The sequence below is a fragment of the Orcinus orca genome, chromosome 5, assembly GCF_937001465.1.
Source record: "Orcinus orca chromosome 5, mOrcOrc1.1, whole genome shotgun sequence".
Taxonomy (NCBI): Eukaryota; Metazoa; Chordata; class Mammalia; order Artiodactyla; family Delphinidae; genus Orcinus; species Orcinus orca.
Window position 1 is genome coordinate 76,070,944 of NC_064563.1, and position 24,326 is coordinate 76,095,269.

Sequence of the window (24,326 nt, forward strand, 5' to 3'; positions counted from 1 at the left end):
CTTCTCTTATAAATACATCGACTAGTACACCAGGCCTTTATGGTCTTGCCAGTATCCAATGGATAGGTAAATTACTCTGTATTAGATTAAAATTAGGTATATATGAGTATAAGCCTGGACTTAGAGACTCAGAAGAGGCAGTAAGAACCCCTAAAGGATTTCACTACTAGACCAAACCTCACTTTATTCCTAGAATGGTCCAATACCATCATCACAATTTGCAGTACAAGCAATTCAAATAATTTAAAGAATGCTTACTATCCTGAGTATTCTGCAAGATCATAACCACTGAAATCATAAAGGAGAGAATATAGGAGGAAAGCACAGGTCAGAAGAAAAACCTAACTTGGGGGGGGATGTGGGGGATTTGATGATCTCTTTCTCCTGATAAGAAAAGACAGCCACAAAGAAACATAACGGGTAGTAAGAAATACCATTCACGTGGATTAAAAATTATCCTTAGCTATTGACACATATCTTGAGGCTCAGAAAAATGTACAGCTAAGAGAGAACTTCCAAATATGAAAATAGCTGCTTTCTCATTCAGCAGTATTAACTGCCCCTTAGTACCTTCTGAAAGACTAACCACTTCCTTCAGAAACTATTTAATCAAACTTGGCATTTTCCACATGCATTTTTCAGCAAACAATACCAATTAACATGGAATTTCACCAAAACTCACCCGGCTCATATAAACTATTGGCTGACACTGTGGAAGGTAAAGATTCTCTTCCATCATCAGAGCTCTGCTGGATTCCACTGTCATTACTTTTGACTGTTTTAAAGAAAAACCAGCTAGTGATTAAAGTTTGCACCATTAAGAAAAAAAGTCCCACAATCAATGAGGTTTTAAAATGAGCTCTGATACATCAACGTGATCTCAGCCACCACCAGTAGAATAAATTTACGACAATTTTAATCCTTTGGAACACTTCACGTATCAAAATATGAATCAGTCATGAAGCATGGCAATAAACTTATTTTCAGAGTCGCAACATATCTCACTACCCCGTAATGTGTCAGGGGTAGTAAAGAGTTAATTTATCGTATGACTGTAAGTAATGTGTAATTCTGAGACAATGGGTAACATCTAGAGAAATGGCCACACCGCACAATGACCACGGGCACAGACTTGTGAATGCTCCACAAGAGTAGTACTTACTACTACGTAGTTTTGAAGAAGTATCAAAGTAGGAGAAGAGTGAATCTAGCTCATCAGGACAGAACAGAGACTCCCTCCTGGCCTCGTCGCTATTTACAGCAATCACTGGGGACATGCAAGTTAGCAAAGCACAAAGCAGGCCATAAGAAGGGAAAAGGGCAGGAAAAAACGTTACTGGGAAAAATTTAGGAGGAAAAAACAGGAAGGCTATTAGGTGGTTAATCAGATATTTAGGGCTTTTTGCATGACAGATTTGCAATTCCCATCTCCCCTTTCATTTTAAGCAGTTTTATTCCTTAAGAATATACACATTATGGTTGAACCTTGAACAACACAGGTTTGAACTACGTGGGTCCACATATACTCAGATTTTTTCAATACTAAATACTACAGTACCACATGATCTGGGATTGGTGGCATCCACGGATGCAGAACCAATGATACAGAGGAACTGCAGAGCAGACATGGAGGAAACGCATACATGGAGGGCCAACTACAAATTATATGAGAAGTTTCAACTGATCGGAGAGTCAGTGCCCCAACCCCCGAGTTGTTCAAGGGTCAAGTGTACCTAGAAATGTGAATTATCAGAACACTGCTTAAATTTAACTGTTTTAAAGACAGAGAAATCCAATTTTTCTGTAGGATATACAGAAGGAAACAGTTTTTAGCATTTAAAAAATCTACAACAGCTACTAATTCAGAGATTAAGAAAGTGACTTCAGCTTAAGAAAATATTTATATAGATAACAAGTAAACCGTAATACCTGAACTTTGGGGAGATGCTCTAACTTGTTCACTTGGCCCAAGTTTAGAAATGCTCAGCCTCTTTTCTTCACAACTTTTGGAGACAATCTGTTTTTCCTGCTCAGGAGGTGATGATGATATAGAATATTTATCCACAAATTTTCTCTCCACATATTTTGCTCTGATATACGCCTCTTTCTCCTGTCTGGTTGGTATACATAAAAATGTCATGATGTTCTGCTTAATCTCTTAGCATGGCTAATACTGAAAAGAAGCCATTACATATTGAATTTTTCAAAGAAAGTCACTAAATGTCATACTAGTTAAAACTGAATTTGCAACATTCTACAACATGTTTTCCTTCCCAATATTTAATGAACTATGATTTCATGTTTAAATGAAAAACAAACAATAAAATGAAAAATCACAAGTATTAACATGGCACTCTCTTATTGTCTTAATTTCTATGCTCATTCATTCCCATACATATTCTCTTTTGCTTTTTACAGAATGAAAAACATTACCAAGAAACTATTAAAATTTACAGAAGTTAACTTTAATTCCATTTTTACTCCGATAAATAATGTCACATACTGAACTATCACTAGTCATGACCATAATTCTTCGTAAGACAACTACTTCAAAACAACATAGCATTTCTAACTTAAGGGGGACCAAAAAAGGTATCACATTTAAAATTTTTGATTTATGATACAACTATAAAACACCAAGTTTGTTCTATACCTTTTCTTACTTACATCTTTCTAAAATGCCTAGGTCTTTGGCTAAAATAGGATATCTCAAGGTCTGAAATAACTCAAACAGACATGCTTTAGCAAAAAAATAAGAATCTGATTTAAGTGGTATTGGTTTAGAGGGCAATAACTTTTTAAAAGTATTAATTATCATAAAAATATAATCAAACACAGGATTATGGCAAATAAAATTTTAATACCTAATATAAAGAATCATAAAGTCTAAAAATAACATGAACAACAAAACTAATTATCTACCTTGAAGGCGGCCACTTCGTTCAGAGTCTCCATATATAGAATTGGAAGTAAAATTTCAAACAGAGCAATTAAGTAAGTACTCTCCCCTACCAGAAGCTACCCTTTTCATCTGTAATTCTTCAATATAATAATGCCATGTATGAAATACATAATTAACAAATATTTGCAGAACGAAGTCAAACAATGTGATACTATTCATTGTAGGTAGTAGAAACTTGATCCTTGGAGACATTAATGAACAGATTAACTCTTTTTAAAGGCCTGCCACTAACAGAACTTTGTCTCCTTTAACTGCTAAGAGTTTTTATATTCCTATGTGGAGCCTTTTTTTAAAATTAATTTATTTTTAATTTATTTATTTCTGGCTACTTTGGGTCTTTGTTGCTGTGCGCGGGCTTTCTCTAGTTGTGGCGAGCAGGGGCTACTCTTCAATGCAGTGTGCGGGCTTCTCATTGTGGTGGCTTCTCTTGTGGAGCATGGGATCTAGGCGTGCAGGCTTCAGTAGTTGTGGCATGCAGGCTCAGCAGTTGTGGCTCACAGGCTCTAGAGCGCAGGCTCGGTAGTTGTGGCCCACGGGCTTAGTTGCTCCGCGGCATGTGGGATCTTCCTGGGCCAGGGCTCGAACCTGTGTCCCCTGCATTGGCAAGCGGATTCTTAACCACTGCGCCACCAGGGAAGCCCCGGAGCCTTAATTTTTAAGATTCTCTCTCATCTGGAGACTATAATTTATTATCTGACTAGTAAAATATAATTATCTAATTAACAAACCCAAGAGAGACACAGCCACATTTTAACAGAAGCAGTAATGATCTCTTCTGAACAGTCTGCTTCAATAATACATATCAATTAAAGTGAAATAAAATAACAGCTATATTCAAGATGGTTGGGGGGGGGATGAGGTAACACATTAACACAACAGTACCTTTGTCCTGGTTGCGGTTTCTTTATTCCCATTTTTTCCACATTAGCTTCATAAACTCTATTCATAACATCATTCCCCAACTCACACATAAGCTGTTTGGCAGAAAGACAGAAAATAAGCAATAATTTCCTAAAAAACACTATATAAATCCTTAAGCAAACAGAGCTACTTAGTTCTTTTTGCATGTTCTGCAAATGCTCATTTCACAAAGATGCTTAAAGTTAAAACAAAAGGAGACAAGGACTGAGAGCAATATCACCATTTTGCCATTCTTCACCAGAATACCTCCCCTAGAAGATTACTACTCCTCAAGAAAGCGTTTCTCCTCACCCATCTTCTACCAGATTTCTATCCCTTACTGTGGCTAGCACAAGGCTACACATTCACAACATCTGCTAAGTTAACTGAAAAAAGAAGCCTAAGTCCAGACATGGTAAGGTTTAAACAACTCAGAATTGAAGCAAACTATTTTTTCCTTACACTTTATTTATAAGTATTTCTAAATATTTTTTAAATGTATCAGACAGTTGTGTTTCAACCAAAGCTTCTAAACTGAATCCACTGAGTTCATATCTACACGCAAAGTTGATGCAGAAATTAGATTGCTAGCCCCCACCCCCCACTTTCTTCTCCTTTGAATTCATAACAATTTATGGAATCTATCGAAATAGGGCTCTACCACAGGAGCCAACTTAATCACTTTTCATTTAGACGTTTCCACAGTGATTCCACAAAGAAAACTTTTTACTTTACTTAATTGACAGGATTATTGGTTTATTTATGGATTGAAATAAAAACACAAGCACATTAAGAACACAATTTTCAGACAGAAATAAATGTAAGATACACTACAACCTTTAAACAAACGTATATTTTTTACAGTATGGTAAACTAAATGGTGGGAATTAAAATGGGTATACTATTAACCAGTATGAATTTTGTAAATATTAAAAACCCAGTTGTGATATAAAATCATTTATGACATTTTCATAGATATGAATCCTTACACAGGAAAAAGGATGTCTTAGTCTGATGACTACTACCCCTTAAAAATGTAAATTTGCAAATGTGTTATGCTAAAATATGCAATGATAATGACATGCTATACCAATCCGTCACGCAGCTCACTATAGCAATATCTAATATTTTTAACAAGAATTTATGTAATTATAAAATATAAGATTAAGGCACAGAATCTAACATAATTTGTGAGAAAACAAAAATGCAGGGGTGCTGGTTTCCTTAAAAAGTGAACTGACAGGGCTTCCCTGGTGGCGCAGTGGTTAAGAGTCCGCCTGCCGATGCAGGGGGCACGGGTTCTTGCCCTGGTCCAGGAGGATCCCACATGCCGCGGAGCGGCTGGGCCCGTGAGCCATGGCCGCTGAGCCTGTGCGTCCAGAGCCTGTGCTCCGCAATGGGAGAGGGCCACAACAGTGAAAGGCCCGCGTACCGCAAAAAAAAAAAAAAAAGTGAACTGACGTGGAGTTAAGAGTGCTACATGATAAGCTTAGCAATTTAAAAAACCAATAACAGAACACCAGATTTGCCAAAATAACATCAGATATGTTCCAATACAATTTAATTCACTGTTAGCACTGAGAAACTCACACATTTGTAAAACCAGATCTAAAATCTTGACTTTGGGGGATTCCCTGGCAGTCCAGTGGTTAGAACTCTGCCTTTCCACTGCAGGGGGCACGGATTCAATCCCTGGTAGGGGAACTAAGATCCTGCACAGCTATGTGGCAAAAAAATAAATAAAATCTTGACTTTTATGTGAAAACATAAAATATTTTTAAGCAAATATTCATTTTACCTTTAAAAGTTCAGGCTCCCAGGTGTCTAAAGTTAAAGATCGTACTTTTGAAAAGTGAACTCCAAGACTCCTAAGTGGGGGAAAAAAAAGATTGCATTAATATATAAAACTTTCAAGTCTCTATTTGCACATTATGCAAGTTATTTTTCTCTCTTAATGTGACATAGTCTCTAATATAGGCCTCAACACATACATAAATAGGGACAGATCTTCTAGTTAATAATGAATGGTGAATCAAAGTCCTCAAAAGTACTTCACAAACCAGAATTTTATCCACTTCATAAAAGATACAAAAACACACTGGCAGTCAAACTAGGCAAGTGGGAAAGGTCCTCTAACCAATGAGACACAGTAATTTACAATGTGTGTTTAACGGAAAGAAGTCTCTCATCCTGGGCAGGCCTACCCACCGGTGAATCCCAGAACACTCGATACACAGGGTGATGCCCAGGTTGATGCTGGCCCACCGTGGGTCTGCCAGACCACAGTCACAACAGCTGGCATTGCCAGGAATACACTGGACTCGCTGCAATGCACTTTCTCCTTTCAATAATTTATCTTTTGACTCATTTCCAGAATCCAGGCTTCCCGTGGATGGAGATGATTTCTTATCCAGCTTCTAAAAGAATTAAGAATTATTAAAAAAAAAAAAAAAAGGATTGTAATACTACGTTGCACACTGCATGCTCCAAACAAATGCTTCTAATCAACAAATTGAAGGCCTATTATGGGCCTAAGCCAGGCACTGTTCTAAGCACCGGGGATTCAAGGATGAAAAGATATAGTTTCCTCCATCAAATTGGCCTTTAGTCTTGTGGGGAGAAACACATTAATATTGAAAAATAACCCGACACAATGAATGTATGTACAAGATAAAATGGCAAAGAGAAAGGGGAACAGTAAATTAACACACAGGATGAGAGACAGAGAGAGTACACGTGAGACTATAAAGACTCAAGAATAAAATAAATACTATTTTATACCAAGTTTTTCCAAGGTATTCAATGAACTGCAAGCAAGTTGTTTCAATTACTGCAGTGAATTACTGAAAATGATATGGCCTTTTACTAATGAGGAGATCAATTGCATAATTATAATTACGAGTGAATCAACAACAGAATGCACGATGTCTAAAATCTCAGGCGAAACGAGGAGAAAAGCAAAGGTGGTAGATAAGCAAAAAGCTATTTTTTTAAGTGAACAACAAAGTCTATACCAATAACGACCAAATACAAACATGTAGTTTGGGGATCCTAAGCAATTAAAGATATGACCTAAAAAGTCTTCTGGTTTAAAAACATTTCAACAAGCCAGTATTTTAGTATAAAATCAACAGAAATATAATTTGGCCCTTGTCTTGCCCTTCTTGAAAACTCAATTCAATAGCCGTTAGGTGGGGCTAAGCAAAGAAAGTGTGGGGATACAGTATGCCAGAGAGGACTCAGCTGGGTGAGGAGCATACCCTCAAATGAGAGTGACCCTGTGCAGGTTGCTGTTCCCAAGCAGCAGAAGGAGGGTATTTGCATAGGAAGACAGCCCAACAAAGGAAATGAGAGCCTGAGGATAGAGAGGAACTACAAAGTGGGAGTGCCACCTAGTGAGAGATGTTAGAGCCTGGCAGGTGGGAAATGGCAGCAGGGAAGGGATATTGGTCACATACAGGGGAACTGATTATGTAACTAAACCTGCTAAAAATAAGTGGGAGCCAGATTTCTCACTGCAGAGAAAGGGCTCATTTATATAAAAAGGGAGAGAGTTAGAACAAACCCTGTTATATTAAATTAGGACTGGAGATACCAACAGGTGCCCTAATGGTTTCAATACAAATAGATACATAAAGTTATACAGATGTAAATGTGTATATGTGTATATATACATGTATATTCCCTTATCTTGGTTTCTACAAACTATTCTCCACGAAAAAGAACTAGGGCAGTTTGCAGAAACGACTGATTTCAAGGCTAGTACAGAGAAACTACAAGAAGATGAACTCGGAACATCTCATCATGTTAGAAAGTAGAGAACAACTCAAAGATTGTTGGGAACATGTCAAAAGGATACAGAATCCAGGGCTCCACTGGATTGGCCAAACTTGGGTCAATTTGAGAAACAAAACAAATAATGATAGTAATGAATTATAATACATTGAATAAAATAGAAGCCTATCTTGATATAATTATATTTTAAAATTTAAAGCCTGATGAGGAACAGAATATCTACATAGTCTCAAAGTACCCCCCCCCCACACAAAATACTATTACAAAGATAACATTACAGTAGAGAAGTCTAGCAGACACTACCTTACTCAAGTGATCAAAGTTAACATCACCAATAACGGGACAAATCAAAATCTTGTGCCACCTGAAAGGATGCAGTGAGAAGAACACAGCATCATTTATACAACATTCCTACAAAAGATGCATAACCTTGTGAGTAAACAAACCAACAATGAGGGACATTCTACAGAAATCTGTAATCTTGAATACAACCAAGGTCAAGAAGGTCAAAGTAAGACTGAGGGACTATTCCTAACTGAAGGAAACTGAAGAGTCATGACAACTAAAAGAGACCTGTGCTTCTAAACTACATCTTTTTGCTGTAAAGAACATTACTGGGACAACTGTTAAAACAATGATATTTGAGAATTAAATGGAAGTAATGCATCAATGCTCATTTCTTGATTTTGATGACTGTACTATGCTTATACAGGAGAAATGTCCTAATTGTGGGAATTACTCACTAAATTAATAATGGGTGATGGGGCATATGTTAGCAGCTTACTCTGAAACAGTTCAGGGGAAAAAATTGTTTGTATTATACTTGGAACTTCTCTATAAATTTGAGATTACTTTAAATTTTTTTAAAAAAAGAAATAAAATCTGCTTTACTAAAACATGTTTGATAATGTGAATTAGCTCATAAGCAATTATCATATAGAGAAAGGATGTCAATATAATGCAGAAATCATGTTGGTTCAGTCCCAATTTTTTCTTTATTAGCTAATGCTTTTGGCCGACAGCAAAGTACACTAACACAGCAGAACTTGGGCTGGCCACCTCAAGGAACACAGGACTGAAAATGACACCCGTCTCCCCATTCTTCTTGGCTCATTTTGGCCATGTGCTATGACTTGAAAGTGTTTACTGCACCATTCTCTCTGATCTTTATGTACTTTGTATATGTCACCAAAGCCTCAACCCTTCTGTACCCTTCCTTTAAGCTATCCTCACCAATTTTTAAAGTTAAGTCCTATCTGTATTCTATATTATAGTGTTCATTTATTAGGAATTTAACTAGGCTAATATTGGGTTGGCCAAAAAGCTCATTCGGTAGTGAATAAGTTGTTCCATAAAGTTCTTCATGAAAAATGTGTCTTTTATCTTAACTTAAAACCAAACAAACTTTTTGGCCAAGCCAATATTTTTACTGAGATTCTAAAGTTCCAAAAATTATTCAAGTTACAAACTTACACGTTTTTTAGGTTGGCCCTATCCCTATTTTTCCTGTAATCCCTGCTATTTCTGGTGTATGATTTTGCTAACATAGGTATTTCAGCAACACCACTAGCTCCTTCATCAAGATGATCTGGATACACACCTAAATTTGTTCCCTCTCAAAACTCCGCTAAAAACTAGAGAATTTTTTTAAAGGCAATTATCCAGAGCCCTTAATGGACAAAGTTGTGATAATCTGAATATGAAAAAAGAGTAATTACCGCAATTAATTGGGACCCACTGTATTTACCAAAAATCCATGAGTGTATAATGATATCCCAAAAAACATGTATCTGTCCCCACTTAAGGTAGCTAATAAATCAACCAAATGTGGTAATTAAAAGCAAAAAATCAAGCATTTTATTAAACTAACTAAATAGCTCCGTTGACGAAGAAAACCTGTATTTCACACAGGAATGCAGACGGGAATGACAGAATTGGAAAATCATCATTTTGCAATTCCTAATGAAATTACAAATTCAGTTATAAAACTATTAGATGAATGGTTGATGGAGCATAGATCTTATAGGGTCAAAGTAACACAAGGTAGATTTTGTTACACAAAATAACAAAGTAGACTGGGAACAAAAAAGGAAATGTAACATGACAATGGAGGGATCATATTGTCATCTCCCTAATCCAATGTGTCTGCTTCATGTTCACACAGAACATTTTCGTATTAACAGTGGCTGGATAACAATATTGTATGTCTCCTGTTGCAGCATGAAGTATACACATTATCTATGTTGCAATCTATGAGAAGGAATTCTATAGGAACAAATAGCCTAACCTTTTCAGCACGTCATTGTTATGAAAAAAAAAAGAACTGTTCTAGATGGAAAGACAAGGAACATAAGACCAGATGCAATGCCCAGTCATAGAAGAGATCCTACTTTGTAAAACAGGTTGTAAAAGACATTTTTAGGACAACTGAAGACACATGAATATAGACTGGGTTACAGACGATATTAAGAAATTACTATTAAGTGTGGAATGACATGATATCTGTAATCTACCTTTAAAAACTTAAGCTTTTTTATTTAAAAAAATTAAGACATTTATCCACAAGAATAGGGAGAACAAGAAAGAAAATAAGAGCAACAAAACTTGGGGAGCTGAAGAGTGGCTGGATGAATGGTAACTGAGTAGACCAAGGTAAAATCTAAGGAAATAATAAGAAAAATCTAAGAGTTCATCAATTTATATCACATAATATTCAAAGGACTCAAGGATTTATACCAGTTATCTTGGAAGTGGGGATGAAAGTAGGAGGACTGATTGTTTAAGAAGCAGTTAGATCGAAGGTGCCCTCCCCAACACTGCCATTAGTGGACTGCTCTCTACAAAGACACACAAATGACTAGAGGTTTATTCTCTGGGAAAGTAAAACAGAAAGTGACTGGATGGGGTTTACCTAAAAGGTGGAAGGCAGAGGATTAAATTAATGTATACACACCGAATGCTGCGATCCCCAGCAATTAGCTCCAAGCCAGGCCCTTATCCCTATGCAGGAGATTGGTGAGTCTTCTCTGGGGAATCTTAGCTGAAAAGACTCCAAAGACCCTAACTCTGGTTGTTCCTCAACAAATGGTCCACACTTTGCTGAAGCTCACAGTCAACGAAGTCCTAACTGTGTTCTCAGAGCTTCCGAAGAAGTTAGTCCTTAACTTGCAACCATGAGCAGATTACCAGAAAGCCAAGGAAAGCCCCTAATAAAATGGTTCTCAACATTGTCTATACACAGAAATCATTTAGAAAGCTTTTAAAAATATTGATGCCTGGGTCCCAACTCCATTCAATTGTTCTGGGGTGGGACCTAAGCACTGGGATTTTTTAAAGCTTCGTGTGTTATCCTAATGTGCAGTCAAGATTAAGAACCACAACTCTAACACTGCATATATGAAAAAAGAACAAGTTTATATGTACAAACATTCAGCAAACAAAAAGGATCTCTTGGAAATTAAATATGTGCTAGCAGAACTGAAATATTCAATAGAAGGTTTGGAAGACTAACCGATAAAATCTCCCAGAATGCAGAACAAAAAACACAAAAAATAAGAAAATCATAAGACCAGTCCAGAAATTCCAGAAAAAGAAAACAAAGAAATTGGAGAGGAGGAATACTAAAGACTGGTAACAAGAAAGACTCCAACAACAACTCTGGAAACAAGAAAAACACTGCCATTAAAATTTTTAAGAATAATCATTTCCAACCTAAAAATTCCACACTCAACCAAACTATCAAACAAATGTGAGGATAGAATACAGACATTTTCAGACATGTACAGATTCACAAATGTCACATTTTCAGGAAGCTAGTGGGGGGAAGTGGTGAGTTCCATTTCTTAAGACTCACTCATGGTCTTGCTCAAAGGAGTTTGTAAACTCACTGGGTAGCTAAAGCCAGACTACAACCCAAGACTCTATATTTAGTTTATCTTCTCCAGGGAGATTTCCACTAAAATATGAGCTTTCCTTTTTTGCTTTTCACCCAGTTTTAATTTTAAATACCTTTCACATTCACTGTTTTATTAGAATAATAAAATATTTGGGGAAAAATACTTGCATCAGAATACCTGGGACACATATTGAAATAATGGATTAAACATAAATATATATATTAAATATATATTAAACATATATATAAAATGATAAGTAAAGAGAAATAAGCAAGAGAATTGAATCTACAATTTAAAAATAAAACCCATTTCAATTACAAAAAAAATTATCCTCCATAAAAAAGAAAGTTTTAATAATCATGCAATGTTGCGACTAAAATTAGAAACTTTGTTAATGTATCACTTGGTATTACAATATTGTTTACTAACCTCCGATTCATCACCCTTCTCTCTATAAGCAGTAGCAATACTGGTCTGAACAGCCTTAATCCATGCCTGGCGCAGCTTTTCAGAATCTGCCTGAAGCATACAACTTCTAAAAGGAAATAACATTGTTTTCTCAGACACTAAATTAAACCAAAAAATAAGAAGGTTTACTTTTTTGTCCACTTTGTTATTTAATAATTTTCTAACAAAAACTAATTTCTGTTGAAAGGTTTTATTTCACCTATCTTTACGACAGGGTATGTTCATAAAGAAATCAAGGAACCAATGAAATAAATTACCTACTGAAAACAAATCACCCACTGTATATTAAAAAAAAAAACAACTTTAAATTTGCCACATAAAATAACATTAATTTTTTCCATTGGGTAGATATATGAAATGATAGTTATCAAAGAAATTTATCTGATATATGACTTCAGTTCATTACCATGACAGTTAATATGTTTTCACATGGCCACATCAATCTTTATAGAATTTAAAGAATACGATACTGGGTAGAAGTTACATAAATATCTGACTTAATACGTGTAATCATTAATTATTAAAATTTACTTTTAGAGCACTTTTTTCCTCTTTAGCTCATATAATCACAACTGCAACACAGATCTCTCTGTATTCTGGAAAATTCTTTAAGACAAGCTATGGAAACATAAAAGCAACTCTCAAATTCTTTAGAACCACTCACTTTGTTGGAGAGACCACCTCAAAGCAGAATCGTCGTTCTATGTCCTCACAATGTTTCACTGTACAGAGCCTTAGATCTTCTACCACCACAGTGGGATTATCCTACAATAAGGAAACAAAACCCCTATATTTATCAACCTAGGTTTTAAATACCAACTACCAATAAAAACATACTTAAAAACAGTACTTGGAATAAATGGTCTAATTTTAAAGGTTTATATTTTATCTTATTTTAGATTAGAAATAGGAGTTATCAACATAGATATAACTAATAAAGGTAATTCTGCCCTGTTAATAATTTTATCTGCCTCATAAAGCTGCTGTATAAGAATTAAATGAAATAGTTTATATAAACTTAGTCCAACACTTGGTAGTTAATTAGCAAGTGCTCAATAAATGTTAGCTTTCTGTTCATTTTCTTCTATTTTCTTTCATATCGATTTCTCTCCTGATCCTTACTCACATATAATAAAAGCTACTTTCCTCCAAAACAAGAAGGCTTTCATGAGTCAAGTTTAAATAACTGAAAGAAAAATAAGAAGCCTATACGTGCTTCTTAAAATACCTAAGAAAATGAGAAATTTTAAATCATTTTTTAGTACTTAATAAAAAAATAAACTCAAAACCAAGCTTATCAGAGTAGAAATAACCATGGACTAATTAGTTAGAATAAAGAACTTCTATGGAATAAACCTGCTACCATAGAATAGCAAGTAAAATTTCACATTGTGTCATCTCAAGAGTAAAGTGGATATTTGAAATTTACAGGTGAATACATCATTCATAAAGACTAACTAGGTAAAAATCAAGTCATCAATTAACTAATAGTTCTTCTTCTCTAATTATCTTTAACATTCTCAAGTCACATATAATCTCATTATGCCTTTCCATTAAATAAAAATACCTCACTCTTAAAATCAGGTTCAGGAAAACAAACATGTAAAAACAATGTTAACAAATTTAAAAGTTTCTATTTAAATTAATTCAAGCTTACACTTTAATGTAATTATTAACCTTTCTCCATTACCACTTTTGGCCCTAAGGTGAAATTTCTTAAAAGGCACCCTTTCCTTCAGCATCAAAACAGTACTAGGGAATTCCTGTCTCACAGCTGGACAAAGAAACATGTGAAGGAATAAAAGTAATAATCCTGGGACACAGAAAAATCCATCTCAAAGCTAGGAACTAAGAATTCAGGACACAATGCTGACACTTTCCACTTCTGAGTCCTCTTATACATACACAAACATAAAACTAATAAACAGTAATCTTGCACACATGCATATTTATGGACTTCAATGCTTTACCAAAAGGAACAGTTAAAAAACTTAAACTGGGGACTCAATGGGTTTTCAGTAATTAACAAAACACCTACCTTAAACTTTTTCTGGTAAACCAACTGATTATTCTGTATTGAAAACCAGCGTCTAAATAAATACAAAATAGATTACGTTTTCACAAACATAATTTATTTCAGTTGTTGTTAGAAAAGAAATATTGGGGAAAGCACTAGAAAATCAGTTTATGGTAATTATGTTTTTAGAAGTGCATTGTTTTGTTTTGCTTTATATAAACTGATGTCAATGAGATAGATAACTACTGAAAGTAAAAAAACAATTTCAGGCAATTTTAAAACCACAGATTAGGAAAATAAAATTACTATATTTTGATTCATTTTTATGTCAGAAATTTATATCCTAACAAAAGTTGTCATCCTTTATGTCATTACCAAATAATAATTGTTTTAAAATAAAAATTTAGCTTTTTGAGCTTCCTCAAAAATAACTAAATCTTTCCCCCCAAATAATTTGCTTTTGTTATAAAGTAGAAATAAAATTATATTATAAATAAGACTTCATTTGTATACAATAAAAGACTGAAATAAATGGTGCTTTGTTTTCAACCTTTCTGAAGCTAATTCAGCATTTGATTTGTTAAGCAAAACAGAAAATTGTATCATCCTTTTAGAACTGACATCACAGGAGATAGGTGCCAATTCACTTGGGCTTACTTTCATGTAAAATACTTCTAAGCAGAATAATCAAAGTTATGACTAAAAATGAGTCACCCAACTATTGTTCTGCTCATTACTATACATTAATTGGCAAACACTTTACTTGCAATCTTCTTTAGAAGAAAAAACTAAGCTACGTATGGCATATTTACTAATTCTAATTTATTAAAACAGTAAAAGGACCTAAAGATTTACAAAAAAAAAATCACAGCCAAAAGCCATTCATAAAAGGAAGCAAAAACTCTCATCAAGCATGAAAGGTAAAACAATATTTGAGTCATTATTTTAAAATTAGTTTCATGTGAGATGATTTCTATCATAAACATTAGTTATTAATCTATTAGCAGATAGAGATTCTACCTTTTCATTGATACTAATACAAAGCACTAAAAATTGTATTTAGACATATTTAGAATTTCTATTTTAAAAAATTAAGTTAATTCTCCAAAGCTGAGAAAATGATTAGATGCTTTTCTATTTTTAAGCTAGACAGATTGTTAGGTTTTCTTGCTATTTAAAAAGGTATCACCGTTACCATTAAAATAGAGACTATTAAATAAGCATCTAGATAATACCAAGTGGGTTGCCTCTAAATGCAAATCATCAAGAGGTGAGCTAGAAAAGGAAGAACTTCTGGGTCTCTTTGCTTTGGAACACATGGTTGGTTAGAAATGTTAAAGGAAATACCTCCAAACAAACAAAATGGTGCAGCCCTGCCACATGGGATGACATGCAATGGAAACAATCTCTGATATTGATTAAAGTGTTTTTTAAAAAAATCATTTGAAGTAGCGTAAACCATATTAATAAAAATTCTTATATTTTATATATAGTAATCATATTATATAATTTGATGAAAAACTACAATGAATTTTATTGCACAATGGAAAAACATCCATGTAAACTTTTCATGCTTCTGAGGTCTTCAAAATATAAATTTCTTTTGACCTGCTGAATCTTAGAATAGCCTCTAAACATAAATAACAAAATACTAGATAAAAACTTAATTTTTTTTTGTTAGAGACAATTTCCTCTGATTATTAACTTTATAGATCATTTGTATTTCTGAAACTCAGTTCCCCTACCATCTATCTGCTTCTGGGTAACTTTCTCACATCATTAGTTTTTGTATACACTATAAATTCATCTTAATTTGACATCTCCTAAGGAAAAACAACCCCACAATATATCCTAGGTAGAAAAATATTTTAATTACTAAGATCAGTATGTGTTATGATACTATCTCCCCTCCTCTGCCATTAAAAAAAGAAAAAAGTTAACTTTACTCATTTACACTGATGAAGACCTTAATGAGGTAAGTAAAATAAAATATAATTTTAAATTGCTCCTGTAGGATAATCCTAGTTATTATTAACAATTTTAATAAAAGGAAAAATGAGACCGTTCATAGTCTATGCGATATGCAAAAATATTTAATATTTTTCAAGTTCATGCTACCTGCAATTTGAAGATTCTTTAAAAGGTAATTAATAAAAAAGACAAATGTTGGAAAGCATTGTGCTGACAACTACACTATATTCTGCAAGATTCACAAACTGACCACAAAGCCAAAATATAAGTTTTTAAAAAGAAAATTTCTTGGTTTTAAGAAAACTAAGACACCACTTTATATCTATCTCAAACTGAGATAACATAATAAAGATTTTAGACCAAAATATTACATTCATAAACAAATATTATTAATTTTTAAATACCAATGAGAGCCATAGGATGACAGAATTTTGGTGGGGAGGGAATACATTAAAAAAGAAATCAAGTATCTTTTACAATTTTTGAGCACTAGTCCCGGAACTCAAAATCAAGAACATGGGTAAAAGTCAGACTTCTAAATCTGTAGAAGCTTTATCACTAAAACTATACAGATGATGGATTCATGCACACATCTGGCACATAGGTGCCAAAAAGGTGAACATTTAACAAAGTTAAAAGCTTGAACATGTATGTATATGTTCCTTTATCTAAAATTCAATTTAGTTTTTCACAAGGAAAAAGACCAAAATGGTAAAACAAACAAAAGCTAGGAACTGACAATGTTTCCTTTAAACATAATTAATAAAGCGATTACCAAAGGGGCTAATTCCTAATTACTGTTTAAAAAATTTAAGAAGCATTTACTAGCTTATTTCCCTTAAAAAATACAGACACATATATATATATATAAAGGTATTCGTATTACTCAATCTATATCTTCTTTGGATAACTATATACATATCAAATGTTCTTTTCCAGATTAAAACAAATTGAGGAGATAAGCAATGAAAAGGTATAATTCCATTCCTCAAATAAGAATTACACTTTCTTCCCAATTTAAAACATGAGACTTTCTATCCATTGCAAGTAATCCAATTGAAATGCAGGTTAATTATGAGCTTTTTCGTGCCAAAGAGGAAACTGGAGTAAGGTAGGGGTGGGGGGAAGGAAGCCATTTGGTACCTGATATGATCGGGCTTTTTCCTGTCATGTGAAAAAATGGGGCAGGATTAAAACATAAGGGAAAGGTGGTAAAAGAATGAAAACGCAAATGTGCAAAATAAGCAAAAGACTAGCATGATATGAAAATAAAGCAAGAATTAAAGGAACCAGCTTAAGCTCATAACCTAACAAAAGAGTCAAAAGTATCTGTTGTATTTTGCTCACATATTATACATACATGCATTTATACAGTTAATTCCAATTCTCAGGGATCTGAAATGCTAATATTTCAGAAATATTCAAAATTTTCTTCAAAGCATTATGGTATAGAAGGTTCTGGTAGGACTTAGCACACTCTGCTATTATTTTCTGCCTCTATGGTCACAGCTGTAAAATATAAATAGTACCCTTCCTCATCTTAAAAATTTAAAGGAAATAATCACTACAGTTTTATATATATATATATATATATATATATATATATATATATATATATATATATATATATATATATATACATGAAACAAATGAGAACTTTCCATAAGGAAAAGTTCCTCCCATCTGCTCACCCTCTTTTTGTCAAATGATAGTGGAGACTCTAAGGTCACACATAAGTAGAGTTTATCTTTAATCTATCTATACACTTCTTATTTGTATCTGTACTAGATTAAGATACTATATAATACATTTTATGCTTTTAGCTATATTTTCTAATTCCACAAAGACTGAGCACAGCATGTAATTATTCAACTTCTTTATTCGTTTTAACACCTCACTACTAAATAATGTTAATATTTAATTATTTTCCTTGTTCCTTCATCTTTTCTAAATTTATCATTAAAAGCAAAAGAGATATACAGGTATTAGTAATCCATCTAGCACTGACTTGAGCTTGAAGTAAAGCTGACACACTGAGAAGATGGCCTGGTATGGAAAGACTATTTTGTAGATATCACATCATCAAAAAATGTATACTATAGACATATAAAAATCTTAAAGAGACACCAGAAATCTGAAGCCAACCAGAAACAAGCTCAACAATTCACATAAGACATAAAACGTTTCACTCCTTACGCTATTTCAATCATATCACACAAAATACCATCTCTTTGGTTAAATTTCAGATCATAGAATGATGCTTTCAAGATATACTTAGATTTTATGAAACACAGGGTCAGGTTTTAAAACTACCTGGGAATTCCTAGTCAAATTCACATTTCCCTCAGGAAGATCTTTTTAAAAAGTTCCTTTTGAAAATACTGTATGCTTCTACTCCATAAAACTATAGACAATGGCAAATTTGTCATCATATGATTGGCACCTTATAGTAACTACAAGAAAGTATGTTTCCTAAAACTAATCCACAAACAATTAAAAAAAAAACAAAAACAAACGTAAACAATGGGCAGAAAAAAAATCTACATTTGAACAGTTGAATTCCTGGATTTTTAAAGTTAAGGCACAAATATCACAAATACACAGTCTTTTATTCAGAGGCTCGTAGAATATATTAAATCAAGCTAGATAGAGAACTAACTAGAGAAGCAGGGCAGAGTCTGGAAGTCATATACAGGTAAAGGGAAATTATTTGCACGTACTTCCTAACATTAGATTTTTGGTAACCTCATATAAAAAAATTTTGATACATTCCAAATTTTTAAAATTGAAAAGCAGAAGAGAATTCTAAATAACATTTAATAGATAACTCTTTCTTTCTTCTCCCTTTTATAGCTACTGACCTATAACCTAGAAAATATTTAAGGCTTCTGTTGCAAGGTTTTGACTTTTGTTTTTGTTTTTGAAAAGGGATTTGTATAATGTTTATATACTATATTCCTTAGAAGTCTGCCTTTAACTACTGTTGTCATCAAAATATTCTTTAAAGGTGTATGAAAATGAAACTAATTTGCTATGCATAATTTATTCCTAATAATGCAAATGGATTAGGAAGGTTTTAAAAAATATTTTTTAAGCTATTTTTTTGTGGTTATTGAAGTTGTATTTTGTCTTATCAAAATACAGATTGTGGGCTTCCCTGGTGGCGCAGTGGTTGAGAGTCCGCCTGCTGATGCACGGGACACGGGTTCGTGCCCTGGTCTGGGAAGATCCCACATGCCGTGGAGCGGCTGGGCCCGTGAGCCATGGCCGCTAAGCCTGCACGTCCGGAGCCTGTGCTCCGCAACGGGAGAGGCCACAACAGTGAGAGGCCCGCGTACCGCAAAAAAATAAAAAATAAAAATTCAGATTGTTTGGAATTTCCATAGCAAGTTTTTTCTTTTTTTGACATTTCCTTTATGTTTTATTTTTTTTGGCCTCGTGTAATGTGGTATCTTAGTTCCCCGACCAGGGATCGAACCCGCCCGCCCCTGCACTGGAAGCACGGAGTCTTAATTCTGGGTTGATCCACTGTCGTCTGACCTTGGTCGTCTCTTGACTATCTGCCATAGCAAGTTTTTTAAAGAGCCAGGTTTTGAGCCTCAATTTTGTCACAAACCAGCTGTGTGACCCTGAATGAGCAACCATCTCCCTGCACTTCCATTTCTTTACTAAAAATTAGGGTGTTAACTACAATCTATGATTCTAATCAATAACTGTCATCCTATCACACAGAAATGGCGTCTCCTTTAAAAAGTGGCTTCATTTCCAAAGTTATTGTCTTCCTTACTTGGCAAATGATAGGTAACATATCTACAATTGAGAATTTTATAGTTATTCCCTACTTGATTTTAGTTATGTTTTAATGTCTATGCCAATTAATAAAATTCATGAAACATATAATAAAAAACCAAAAGGTCCATGCTTAAGTCAATTAATGTTCTTCCGTTGTCCTAAATGGGAATGCGATTTTCCACTAACACTTACTGTGCTTCATTTTGAAGTCTGAGAGCATTTCTGATTGGAGTAGTCCATGGAAGTTCATTTCATTTCTTCTTAACATAATGGTACAGTTTCTATGGATTTACTGTATTTTCACTGTGTTAAACTTTAAGGAGGTTGTTTTGAAATCTGAAGGTTAAAATTCAATTCTAACATTACCTCATGAAACCATACTAGTTGAAAAATCTTTATTATAAAAATTTGACAACCACACGATTTTAATTTCCTACTCTGGCTATGCAAATTTGCCAGGAAACCCTTCAAAGATTATTGGCTTAATACAGAATTTTAATTTTTCTTTTTTACTTTATAATACTTAAAACATTATTTCTTAACCAGACCATCTAGTTGATCCATCTATATTCATGTATTATTTTTAAAGTTCTACATAACTCGGCCTTCCCTGGTGGTGCAGTGGTTTAGAGTCCGCCTGCCGATGCAGGGGACACGGGTTCGTGCCCCAGTCCAGGAAGATCCCACATGCCACGGAGCGGCTAGGCCCGTGAGCCATGGCCGCTGAGCCTGCGCGTCCGGAGCCTGTGCTCCGCAACGGGAGAGGCCACAACAGTGAGAGGCCCACATACCGCAAAAAAAAAAAAAAACAAGTTCTACATAACTCAAAGAGACTTAATATCAAATATAATCATTATTCTTTCCAGTTTATATTCACTCTCAAGTAAAGGAAAATTATTTCAAATACAACACACCATGTACCATTCAAACATCTGACAATATCGAATGCTATGGAAATACTCAATGTATCACTGACATTTGAAAATATCAATAAATGTTTTTTCTATAACCTCATCACCAAGGACTCAAAATTAGTGCACAAGGAATCCATTTCAATGTACTGAATATCCAAGCATAATCATTTCCAGTTAAATTAACAAAAATGTATACTAAATTAAACTTACCAAGAAAATTCTATTTATTTTGCTACTGTCCATTTTTTTAAAAAGAAAACAATCTATCATTAAGTGAATTCATATCTGTTCAAGCAGCAAATAATATACATTCAACCAATAATATAATAGTGTATCAATTAACCAGAACCCAATACTATTTTCAATTATTACAAAACTGTTCTAACTACTCTTTTTTTTTTTTTGCAAGAAGGGAGGCATCCTTGAATAAAAGGCTAATCACTGCTATTCAGAAGAATGATCCTGAGACAATACAATCTTTTTTTTTTGCTTTAATGTCTGAAATTATTCCACTTTATTAATACATAAGAAAATAAAATATTTTACACATTCATTCAAAAGACATTTACTGGATCAATATATATAAAAATCAGTTTAGAAAAAAACATTTTAAGTTTTCGGTAGGCATCAAGTTTAGAAAAAAGAAGCACCAGCTGCCATACTCACTTCACACATAAAAACAATTCCATATCCTAAAACTCCTGGTTAAAGTTATTGCAAAGATCCAAAGATCAGAATCACCTCACTTAAAGATTCACAAGCCAAAATTAAGTAAAAATGTACATAAACAGCATATAGGGAGGAACCCAAAGGGAAAAAAAAAGCTCACTTGTCATATTCATCCATTATATTCAAAATATAATTTGCAATCAGATCTATTTGGTAACAAATATGGGAGGAAGATCACATTTAAAAATTTATTCATTGTAATGATCTAGTCACTACAGACCAAGCAGTATAAAAAGTCTCCTTGTTTCCTGGTTTAAACTTCGCTTAAATTTTAAAATTTAGAATTACTACTGTTACTTTTGACTTGCTTCGTAAGGCCCCTTTCCTAGAAGGGCCTTATCTTATCTTCAATGGACTGGGTTCAGGAAAGTTACTAGGGACTGTGAATTTAGGGAATTATGAAGGAAAGAGTTGCCAAACCAAAGGGAAAGTCAGAAAACTGAGAATATGGAAAGAGCAAGACTAGATTTGAAATATATTACCTGTTCCAAGTTTTGAAGGCATTGCTGGCTCGTTTGAACAGATAACCTTCCATAACAATGCCATTTGCAGCATCTACATTATATTCTAGCTTAGAATCATCACTGGAGAAATCCTAGACAAAATAACACATTAAAAAGTTCATATGATTTTTACTGATTTCCCTAGACAACAAATCTATCCTAGAGAAACAGCTCAAACAGTAAAAAGCTTTGTATTAAGATAGTTATATCAACAATATTCATAAGAAAGCAGGGGAGACCTAAATGTTCAAAAATAGAAGAATGCTTCAACATATTGATGTATTTCAATCCAGTAGACTATTATGCAATAACATAGATGAGTATACAGAATATACATTAAAAGAGAAAAAACAATATAAATTTTATAAATTATACAGCTTGGGTAAATAAATTGTATATACACTGTGATTAAAAGCACAATATGTATACAAATAGACAAAGGGAATAACTCGATATTCTACAGGTGTTATGTTTAAAATGTTTTCATTTAATCCCAATATTTTATGGTGATGTGTCTGCTAACAATTTTTTTTAAAGGAATATGGGTATATTTAATTGGGATTATTTAAATCTACCACTATTTTCTAAATATATTACTATTATGGCAGTTTTTAAAATCTGGTAGAAACAATAACTCCACTGTTTGGGGGTTCAAAAAAGGATTAAAATAAAATTATTTTTGCAAAGGAGAAGCACCACAGTGTGAAGTAAGCATTCCGAGCTCCCTTTTTTATGAGGACTATAGAACCACTCATAGGCATTTTCTATCATTCTAATCATTCTAGTTTTCACTTGAATGCAATTCAAACTTTCAATTTTCCTCCAAGGATTCATGAAGTTTTGAAATCAGAATTCCCATATTTAAAATATTTCCTGGTGAATTTCCAAAGTAATTTCAACAAAACTGCAAGACTGCTGTGATCCCCAAATTGAAAACTCTAAAGATCAGTCTTGAAACTTTCAAAATTATTTCTGGACCAATAATCAAAATTAGAATGCTATCCTATTAGAGAGTAGTAGACTTTCTGTCTTGAGAAAGATTTTGGTAGAGGCTGGATGACCACCTGCCAGAACGCTGGGATGCGGGGGTCCTGCACTGGAGGGGAAACGGAGAGAGAATCACCTAAGGGCTTTCCAAATCTGACTCTAAGACTATGGAAAGAGGAAACAGAATTAAAACAAACAGAATTAAAGACAGAATTAAAAACAAACACTGCTGACATATCTCAAAATTTAATCATAAAGACATAATAATCCAAAATAATCAAATGAAATAACCTGTAAATAAATTGCTACATTTCTTCCTGCTTTAATACTTTGGGGGAAAAAATCAGGGAAATTTTAATTCCTTCATTTAAAATTTACTTGAAGCTATAATTTATTTAATTATGTAGACAGAATTAAGTCAGCAACAGATGTAATTGAGCTTGGCAACATTCTAAAAATTTCATTTGTAACATCGGCATCTTTGCAATGCATTATATGTATTTTTTTCTAATTTCAACTATTTTTCTTGAGATAAATTAAGTCTTCAGTATAATTCCTATTAACATCAATTAATATTTTATAGTACTTAAAATGTGACAGATATGATTTTATAATGAAAGCAACCAATAATGTTGAATAAAATATATAATATTAGAATTTAAATACACTGATGAGCTGACAAATTGGAAGGAATACTCAACGGCAAAAGAATAAGTGAAAATTGGAAGCCACAGGGGTAAGCAGAGCAAGGAAGCCAAGTCTCCCATTAAGGGCGTTTGTCTCATCAGGAGAACTTGAAGCTCTGGTGTGGGGCCCAAGGAATAGAAGGCAAGGCCAAGGCTGGCCAATGAGGGGACTCTAAGAGAAGCTTTCTCTTTTGAAATTGCAAGAAGGACAAGAAGGATCACTATTATCTCTTTGATTTAAGCTTATTTTAAAAGTCCTAGCCAGCAAGATAAACAAAAAGTAAAGGAAACAATTATTTGCAGATGATGTGACTTTGTACACATAACATCCAAAAGAATCCAGAAATAAGTCAGTATTAAAGAGAGCTTAAAAAGACTACTGGTTACAAAATCAATACATAAAAATCAAATTTTATTCTAATATAGAACAAAAGTAAACAGTGAGAAAAGAAATTTTTACAAGATAATATTTACAATAACATTTGCAATACAATGTAACAAAAGATGTACAAGAAAACTATCAAACTTTATGAAGGACATTAAAGAAAACTTAAATAAATGGAGAAATATTTCAAGCTCATGGACTAGAAGACATTTAAAATAAAGATATCAATTTTTCCCCAAATTGATTCACAGATCCAATGCAATCCCAATCAAAATCCCAAAAGCTATTTTTATGTAACCTAAAAAGCCACTCCTGAAATTT

At 33.6% G+C, this 24,326-nt stretch overlaps 1 protein-coding gene across 5 annotated transcripts in view; it reads right to left on the bottom strand.

Moving 5' to 3' along the window:
* Window positions 1-24,326, bottom strand: part of ACAP2 (ArfGAP with coiled-coil, ankyrin repeat and PH domains 2) — a 164,587-nt gene that overhangs the window by 15,179 nt on the left and 125,082 nt on the right. For 3 of the 5 annotated variants that reach the window (XR_007477632.1, XM_049710469.1, XM_049710468.1), the window contains 10 exons: window positions 21,927-22,039; window positions 14,060-14,111; window positions 12,686-12,786; window positions 11,983-12,088; window positions 6,071-6,279; window positions 5,661-5,730; window positions 3,845-3,936; window positions 1,930-2,114; window positions 1,163-1,267; window positions 683-775 (listed from right to left, as the gene is read on the bottom strand). Coding sequence is in view for 4 of the 5 variants with exons in the window: in XM_049710469.1 (XP_049566426.1) it covers window positions 683-775; window positions 1,163-1,267; window positions 1,930-2,114; window positions 3,845-3,936; window positions 5,661-5,730; window positions 6,071-6,279; window positions 11,983-12,088; window positions 12,686-12,786; window positions 14,060-14,111; window positions 21,927-22,039 (1,126 nt within the window). In the remaining variant the exon portion in view is untranslated. The remainder of the gene's footprint in view (window positions 1-682; window positions 776-1,162; window positions 1,268-1,929; window positions 2,115-3,844; window positions 3,937-5,660; window positions 5,731-6,070; window positions 6,280-11,982; window positions 12,089-12,685; window positions 12,787-14,059; window positions 14,112-21,926; window positions 22,040-24,326) is intronic. The other 2 variants (XM_004278771.4, XM_049710470.1) reach the window with 2 other exon arrangements.